The following is a 9933-nucleotide window of genomic DNA, read 5'->3' on the forward strand; positions in this document are numbered from 1 at the left end:
TGCTCGATAGAAATGTATGGAAGTATGTAGAATGACGTTTGCTGTTGGCAAAATACTTCATTCTTGTTAACTGGTTTAGAAATGAAGCTACCGATATAATGAAGAACTTCTGATGTGCATATTATTGGGTCACCAAGTAGCTTTGCAGTTTAATGTTATCTGCCAAGTGAGTAAAATTCCCATGCTACGACTTTCTTAATTTACTTGTTTGGTATAATTGCCATAACGTCACACATGTTAGTCAGCTACGTAAAAGTGATAACAAAATACATGTGGTAAATTTACAGATATTTACTATATGGGGCAGACGTCTTGAATATGGTTTGAATGTGAATAAAGAGACAGGGTCCTATATAGTAAATATCAGTAGGTTTATCGCATGTATTTGATTTTCACTTATACGCCAGCTCACTGTGGTCTTGTGGTAGATTTAAAGGGGAAGTCAAGGCAAACAACATAATTTTCTCAGATGAAAAAGCTCCACAAATGTAGGAGAATGCAATTTACAGTTGTTATATCACTTTTCATTCTCCAGATATTCAACTTATCTTCAGTATTGTGTAGACCGCCATCTTGATTCCCAAGCAAAGACATTTTGGGTAGTAAAGTGTGACATCATATCCACTGTTGAGATATATGATTGTCACGACGCAAACAATGCATAATATTTTCTGACATTTTCACAGGATTTTCACAAAATTTATCAAGACTCATATTAACAGTAACAAATCCTTGGATTTCTAAGGTATTTCTCAAATTAGTCAAAACCAAACATAAATTATTTGCTAAAGTGAAAAATATCAACATAAAACATAACTACAAAACCTGCATACAAAGCTACTCTGTTACTGTGGGCGAGATAGTAAGGTCGGATGAGGTGGTAGAAAATTGCAGATGCTCAGAGCCTTGCTGTGTGATGGGATAGGCATGAGTGAGTGGCTAAGAGGGGCTGTCGACGGGTGTGTATTGTTAGGTGAGGCGGATCATAAAGGCTACAATTGAATAAGAGGCAATACAAGAAAGCCGGCTGTACAAGAGGCGGTCTACAAGAGAGTGACTGGGAAGGGGTTGCATGCATGAGCGAGACGAAAAGGGGGAGCAGTAGGCGAAACTATAATGTTGGGTGAGGTGATAAATCACAAATGCCAGGACATGCAGTGAGACAAGGAGGGTCTGTTGGCATGGGGAAGAGGCAGAGACAGTTGCAGACGAAAGTGTAAGGTAGGGTGATTATTACACAATTACACAGTTTTTATTTATTAATCATAATTCAACATCTATGAATTTGTCATTCATCTATAGTCGCTTCTGGACACGCACTATATATGGGTCAAGAACACTAACTGCTCTTAGAAGGCATTTGCTTGTTGGTGGCTTGATATTATCAGGAATACTGAATCTGTAATTCTGTATTAATGATGTGAAGATCAAAAACAACTCCATGTTTGCTAACTGTTTTCCGATACATTCACGGTGACCTGGAATAAAAGAACAACAGCTAGTGACAATCAATTTGGTAATATATTTGGTAACATATTTGATGATATAATCCTAAAATAAAGAATATATCAAAAAGTGGTGCAAATCAAAGCTGATATAACATTAGGTGCAACAAACGATTATCATGCCCTTGGAGATGTAAGTTAACAGAGGAAAAGTTTGTGCTCTCGAAGATTAAAGATGGATCATAGTTCAGGCAAAATCAAAGCTTTGGACATACGAAAAAGACAGGACATAAAAATAGGCCATGCACTTTGGTTGATATGTTATATAATATATCTTAGAGAGTACTATGTTATTACTAGAAAGCTGCTAGGACCCGTCAAACTAGTCAGGAGACTAATGCAGGTGGGCAGGTGAAGAATCTGATCAAAAGCCACGAGTTTGTTTGTGTATTAATTCCCAATAAGTATCTGTATCTGTATCCTATCAGAATAAATTCAGTTTCGAATATAATATACTGCCCGTGTCCTCTTGGAAACGGCAGATTGAATAATTATTAATAATTATAATTCTAAGGTCGTCCTTAATATATACTCACACATGAACATGAACTAACTTGAGAAGGAATATACTATCTCGCACAATAGTGTAGGTAGTACATTAATATGTATATGTAATTTGGAAATTAATGAAAAACGATATTGTGGACTACTGTCTTATTTAATTCGTGCCTAAAAATTGTATTAATAGATATGACCTAATAAAGACAAACAGCTTGTTAGAGCCATTGCCACATACAGTCAAATAAGAATAGAATAGCTGCTATCTATAGGCATACTGGGTCTCATGGCATTGAAAATTCTCCAACGCAGTGACACTTTGGCTGGAAAAGTTATACCTTGTTTGACACACTGCATGGCTAATAGTGAAGCGGAAAATTGTTAAAATTAGTTATCGCTCTAACATAATAATACAAAGTGTCAATATGTCTACAACCATCAATCCCCAGATGATACAACCAGTAAACTAAAATTCGGTATACGAACGTATACGAAGCCATCCATGTTCTTAAAATCTGTGTCTTACTAGATTTATGGCGAGATTATTCCTAAAACAAATATTCCCACCAATTGCTAAATTGGCTGGAATAACAAAATGTATATTAGAAGGTATTGACTTTGTGTGCAGTAATAACGTGTTTTCAATTGACATTCTTATTTTAATGTATCGTAAATATTAGACTTTTCATTTCCAACATCGATTTTACTTGGTGGATTCAACTAACGAATGATATAAAAAAAATATAAATATTGTTGACACAATAACAGTAACTGGATGGAATGTAAAATTATCTCTGGCACAACTTAGGGGTGGGTTGGGGTAAGTGATTTGTAGCATGTAATATAACACTATAAGGTTAATGACATACCTAAACCAAAAGGTATCAATTCAAGACGCTTAGACAGACTGCCATTTTTCATGAACCGATCTGGCCTGAATGTCTCTGGGTCGTCCCATACATTAGCGTCATGGTGAGCTGACCATAAATTCGGCAAAACATATGTACCACTCGGGATGAAATAACCATTAATCCATGCATTCTTGGTTACTCTGTGTGACACAGAGAATGGAACAATAGTAGACATTCGATGGACTTCATTCAGGGTAGCATCTACATAAGGTAATGACGGTCTGTCTGTTGTGGAAACCGGTCTTGAGGCACCAACTACATCATCAATATCAGCCTGTAGCTTATATTGTATTTTCGGATTCAACACCATGTATTGCATAGCCCAGTTTAAAGTCATTGATATGGTTTCAGTTCCCGCCGAATACAGGTCCCAGAGTGTATAAGATAGACTATCATATAGCATCGTAGCGTGGTCACCTAGAGTCTCAATACGTGAAATTGCCATATCAATGAAACATTGCGGCTCCGAGTTTGAATCAAAATTGCGGATATAGTCTTTGATATATTGGCGAAAAATCTTCGCACCACCATCGATAATTGCGTGCATTTCATTTGCATAATTCATTCCCGGTAAGAAACGTAATGTGGGGAAAAAGTTAGATGCTCCCACTCTATTAACTGTCCTAGTGAATGAATGCTGCAAGGAGAGCAGTTTTAAAAAGGTTGTATCATTATTATCAAATCTTTTCCCAAGAAGGATAGTAGTAATAACATTTGCCGGAGTTTGAGTGAGTATATCAAGAAGATCAATAGGCTGATTAATTCTCTCGTCTAGATCTGCCATCATATATTTTATTTCTCGTAATATCTTCCCTTCCAGCCTTAATGAACCCATTCCACATTTTCTAAGAGCCATGAGAGTAAATCGGCGTTCTTCTTTCCATACATCATTGTAGTCAATATTGATCAACCCTGCAAGCAGAAGTAAGAAATAAAATGTGTAATTCGGGGTTCAATCAATCATTATGCAAATGATCGAAATGTAGAATGACTAGAATCTGCACAAATACCCATAATTGGTTACACACATTGTTCACTGTTGAGACTGCGACTCGTATCATTGTCGGTGTGTAATATCTAGACACTACTTTTTTTTTGACTCGTTTAATTCAAAATATAAATGGTGTCACGATCCAATTGTCGATGTGCACCAGTAATCCAATAGTGATGATATCTAACACACAATCATATTGATGTGATATATAGCATTTATACACATTGTTAGAATGATGGTATCTAACACAGTCATATTGATGTGATATATGGCATATATACACATTGTTAGAATGATTATATCTAACACAGTCATATTGATGTAATATATAGCATTCAGACACATTGTTAGAATGTTGATAACTAACACAGTCATATTGATGTGATATATAGCATTTATACACATTGTTAGAATGATGATATCTAACACAGTCATATTGATGTGATATATATCATTTTTACACATTGGTAGAATGTTCATATCTAACACAGTCATATTGATGTGATATAAAGCATCTATACACATTGGTAGAATGTTGATATCGAACACAGTCGTATAGATGTAATAAAAAGCATCTATACACATTGTTAGAATGTTGATATCTAACACAGTCATATTGATGTGATATAAAGCATCTATACACATTGTCAGAATGATGATATCGAACACAGTCATATTGATGTGATATAAAGCAATCATACACATTGTTAAAATGCTGATATCAAACACAGTTATATTGATGTGATATAAAGAATATATATACACATTGTCAGAATGATGATATCGAACACAGTCATATTGATGTGATATAAAGCATTTATACACATTGTTAGAATGTTGATATCAAACACAGTCATATTGATGTGATATAAAGCATTTATACACATTGTTAGAATGTTGATATCTAACACAGTCATATTGATGTGATATAAAGCATTTATACACAGTGTTAGAATAGTACGCCCGACTAGTTTCCAAGGACGTGGTTGATTCTGGCATGTAATTAGTTAAAGCGCGATGGTCGTCGCGCAGCGCGTGCTCGAATATCATGTAAATAAACAATGTATTTTACACGCGTTGTATACGTCGCTATGAGTCCCATATCTTACAGGACGAGGCGCGACGACTGCCGCCCTTTAATGTTACACACAAGTATTACGCTTTTGTAATGTAGGATACAAATACAAGATAGACGGATAATTATAAGGCTACTAAATAAATAAAACATCGCATCTAGAAATAAAAGTAGGGCTCGCAGCGAATATGCAAATATTTATAAACACCTAGCCTTACACTCGTTACAAAATACAATGATTATAACTTGGATATATCGGAATACAATCATCTATTATAAAGTTAAATCTATATTGTATCATTATATAGGCATTACGTATAGGGAACAATGAAGCATTTTTTTGTTCTTTTAAAAAACAATAACTTTTCATAATGTATAGTGTGAGAAAGTTTGTTTTTAAAATCATAGAAAGGAAACCAGGTATTTTACTATAATATAGTCTAACTGTTTCTGTCAAGGCATTTTGTGTGTGTGTTTTTTTTCATAGAAAAAGAAAGGCTATTATTGCTGACGTGAAAACATCTTCTATTTGATGATGACGTATAATAAACAATCACCTGTGACAAAAATTATTATAATGCAATAACCGGGCGCACGTTCGGAGTTACGCCAACAAAGAATCGAACGCGACGCGACGTCACCACCCTTCAATTAAAGGGCGGTGGTCGTCGCGCCGCGTCCTGTTCGATATAGGACTCATAGTGACTTATACAACGCGTTTAAAATACATTTTTTGTTTAGATGAAATTCAAACACACGACGACCACCGCCCTTTAACAGTTGTAAAAGAGAACGTGACCATTCCAAAGCATAAATGAAACAATATGCGAAAAAGATGCGCTCGTAAAACTACAATAGAGCTGACGAGACATATTGTGCTGCACCCCTCATTAACTATTTAGATCACAAAGTGGCTTGGGGACAAACCGAATGGGGTCACATACTAGGCGCACCTTGAGAGGCTATGAGCATGTGTGTTACGTACCTCTGCCATTGAATACTTCGTGTTGTACGGTGTCAATTTCACGCCCGCTGAAAGCGAGTGCGTTTTTCACCAACGCTGTCCTTATAGTGTCGTATCCGTTGAGGATTACCACCAACCGACGTCCTGTTTTTAGACCAATTATATTACCATATGTTTTTGATAATTTTGCCATCGCTTTGTATGGTTCTTCTACGATTATGCTCGGTAAAGATCCAATGATTGGCCATCCGAATGGACCTGGTGGAAAGCCTTGAGGTCTATGCAACCAGAAATAAACCACTGTGAGTGTCAAAATCAAGACACATAACAGTAGGTTTATTTCGTCGAAAGCTAGAATTGTGATGCTCATGCTGTCTGGACGTGCAAACTGAACAATGCAGTGTAGTGGTATGTACACTGGCAGGTTGAGTAAATCTCTAAGTCACGTGACATAGGTATAAATAGTGCCAAACTTGTATTTACATGTTAGTGATTCGGATGTCATCTTGAATGACGAATATTCCAGTGTATTACATTCAAATATATTAGAGACGAATTATTTATATACGGACACGAAAACGTCCGAGTGGAATTACAATTCATAATAAAAGTAGTATGTCTGTGGGAAAGTGTGTGGCATTCACACATATTGTGTGTGGGAGAAACAATCTAATTTTAGACTACATGTATATGTAGAAAGTATCTAATAATATTCAACAATTTTGTGATGGTCTCTGACAACGTCAATTAAACAAAACAGTAAATCACTACTATCATTAATAATATTTGTTGTGTCTAACTCGCTCTAAAACCGTCGATTTGAAAACGAGTTTTCCAATGCGTTTTTTTTTTTTTTGACAAAATCTGTTCTTCTGTTCTGTGCAGATTTTTTTTTTTCGAAAAAAAAATGAGTTTACAAGTATGCTTTATTATAATACCATGCGTTGCAATGACGCGTGTTATTCGTTGATCTGTACCACGTGGTGTCCAATTATGAGACGATAGCTGGACACAGTCTGACAGTTGCGAAAATAAAATCTTAATTCCTGAATGATTGAAAGGCTTTCTGGTCCCATACTCCTGTATATACCCGTACACTCTACGATAACAGACGGAGTTTAAGGCTTTTCCAAACACCTGGTTTCAAAACTACTAGCTTTGAGGCACCAGTGCAGTCTAAGCAACGACAAAATTCCTAATCATTGTTGTTAGATATGGTTAAACATAATGTTTTCAATTTAATCTTTATGTATATATTTTGAAATTTATACATACGTGGATTTCTCACGTCTTAGTTACGTCTACTATTGCTATTAAAAATTTATTTTCTCACTTTTATTTCGAGCCGAGAGTATGAAAACTACACTATGCGTTATAAGGAAAAGATAACCACAAAACGCAAACATGTCTACCGCTCCCTTTGCTTTGAACTAGTCATATTGATTTGTAGGGAAACGTTGAGATGCATTAACAATAGCACAACTTAATCCAATAGCGTTCGGAAAGTTAGGCATTATAATACATCATATTTCTATTTTGTTACCATGGAAACAGAAATCATAAATGCTATAATTAATCATGGCACAGTCCTCGTGAATTTAAGATATGTAGTTTTGTTTATAGTAATATAGCTGGAATATAACCAAGTCAGGAATATGATTATGATGATGATGATGAAGATTGTTTAACTTTAAAATGATTGACATTTGTATCTGATCGTAAAACAATTGTTTGTACACATTGAGAGATATTGCTCTGGAACAGCATTCAAAATCAGCCATTTTGAATACGTGTATATATCTATAATATGATGAATAATGAATATATAAAATTTTAAACATAATCAGTCAAAGCATGTCAGAGATATAGCTCTAGAAGCCCATTCATTAAAACCAAATGGCCGCCAGTCAGCCATTTTGAATCCGACCTGAAAAATAAAATGACGTGCATCACAAACTCGTAATGTCTAATGTGTGTTATAAGTTTGAACGAAATCCATCCAGAAATGCTTGATCTTTGATGATTTTTGTTACCAAATGTTTTACATTTTACAGAGCAATCTCGTTCTGACCTACAATCCGACTCTCACGACCCCCTCACTCACACCAACCATTCCACTATCTCCACCCACCTCACTCACACCTACTATCACATTCTCACCACCCACCTAACTTTCCCCAACCATTCCACTATCACCACTCACCTCACTCACACCTACTATCACATTCTCACCACCCACCTCACTTTCAGCAACCACTCCACTCTCGCCACCCATCTCACTCACACCTACCATCTCATTCTCACCAACCACCTCAATTCCACCAACCATTCCACTGTCACTTCCCACCTCACACCTACCATCTCATTCTACCACCCACCACACTTTCACCAACCATTCCATTATCACCACCCACCTCAACCAAACCAACCATCTCATTCTCACCACCCACCTCACTCACACCTACCATCTCATTCTCACTAACCACCTCACTTTCACCTACCATTCCACTATAACCACCCATCTCACTCACACCTACTATCACATTCTCACCACCCACCTCACTTTCAACTACCATTCCACTATAACCACTCACCTCACTCACACCTACCATCTCATTCTCACCACCCACCTCACTTTCACCAACCACTCCACTCTCACCAGCCACCTCACTCACACCTACCATCTCATTATCACCATCCACCTCAATTTCACCAACCATTCGACTATAACCACCCACCTCACTCACACCTACCATCTCATTCTCACTACCCACCTCACTTCCACCTACCATTCCACTATCACCACCCACCTCACTCACACCTACCATCTCATTCTCACCACCCACCTCACTTTCACCAACCATTCCACTATCACCACCCACCTCACCCAAACCAACCATCTCATTCTCACTACCCACCTCACTTCCACCTACCATTCCACTATAACCACCCATCTCACTCACATATAGTATTTCATTCTCGCCACCCACCTCACTTTCACCAACCACTCTACTATCACCACTCACCTCACTCACACCTACCATCTCATTCTCACCACCAACCTCACTGTCACCAACCCTTCCACTATAACCACTCACCTCACTCACACCTACCATCTCATTCTCAGCACCCACCTCACTTTCACCTATCATTCCACTATCACCACCCACCTCTTCCAAACCAACCATCTCATTCTCACTACCCAAGTCGCTTTCACCAACCATTCCACTATCACCATCCATCTCACTCACATATACTATTTCATTCTCACCACCCACCTCACTTTCACCTACCATTCCACTATCACCACCCACCTCACTCACACCTACTATATCATTCTCACCACCCACCTCACTTTCACCAACCATTCCACTATCACCACCCACCTCACCCAAACCAACCATCTCATTCTCGCCACTCACCTGACTCACACCCACTATCACATTCGCACCACCCACCTAACTTTCACAAACCACTCCACTCTCGCCACCCACCCCACTCACACCTATTATTTAATTCTCACTACCCACCTCACTTTCACCTACCATTCCACTATAACCACCCATCTCACTCACATATACTATTTTATTCTCACAACCCACCTCACTTTCACCAACCATTCCACTATAACCACTCACCTCACTCACACCTACCATCTCATTCTCAGCACCCACCTCACTTTCACCAACCATTCCACTATCACCACCCACCTCTCCCAAACCAACCATCTCATTCTCACCACCCACCTCACTTTCACCTACCATTCAACTATAACCACCCATCTCACTTACATATACTATTTAATTCTCACTACCCACCTCACTTTCACCAACCATTCCACTATAACCACTCACCTCACTCACACCTACCACCTCATTCTCACCACCCACTTCACTTTCACCAACTATTCACTATCACCACCCACCACACCCGAACCAACCATCTCATTCTCACTACCCACCTCACTTTCACCAACCATTCCACTA

The 9933-nt window shown here is 37.9% G+C and overlaps 1 protein-coding gene across 1 annotated transcript; it reads right to left on the reverse strand.

Annotated features, from left to right (window-relative positions):
- Positions 1-1217: 1217 nt before the first annotated feature.
- On the reverse strand, positions 1218-6333 carry LOC100368284 (cytochrome P450 2U1-like). The gene is made up of 3 exons (XM_006818146.3): positions 5969-6333; positions 2873-3826; positions 1218-1478 (listed from the first exon to the last, which is right to left on the reverse strand). The coding sequence occupies exons 1-3, from the start codon at positions 6315-6317 to the stop codon at positions 1297-1299; spliced, it is 1485 nt and encodes a 494-aa protein (XP_006818209.2). The 5' UTR covers positions 6318-6333; the 3' UTR covers positions 1218-1296.
- Between the last annotated feature and the right edge of the window lie 3600 nt (positions 6334-9933).

The sequence above is a fragment of the Saccoglossus kowalevskii genome, chromosome 11 (assembly GCF_978046115.1).
Source record: "Saccoglossus kowalevskii chromosome 11, keSacKowa6.1, whole genome shotgun sequence".
NCBI classification, from domain to species: domain Eukaryota; kingdom Metazoa; phylum Hemichordata; class Enteropneusta; family Harrimaniidae; genus Saccoglossus; species Saccoglossus kowalevskii.

Bases quoted from the DNA above. Each gene is read 5' to 3' on its own strand.
- LOC100368284 (XM_006818146.3), bottom strand. From the start codon at position 6,317: ATGAGCATCACAATTCTAGCTTTCGACGAAATAAACCTACTGTTATGT. The intron at 3,827-5,968 runs GTACGTAACACA...TTCTGCTTGCAG, and splicing joins CGAAGTATTCAATGGCAGAG to GGTTGATCAATATTGACTAC. The intron at 1,479-2,872 runs GTATGTCATTAA...CTTTTATTCCAG, and splicing joins ATTGATACCTTTTGGTTTAG to GTCACCGTGAATGTATCGGA.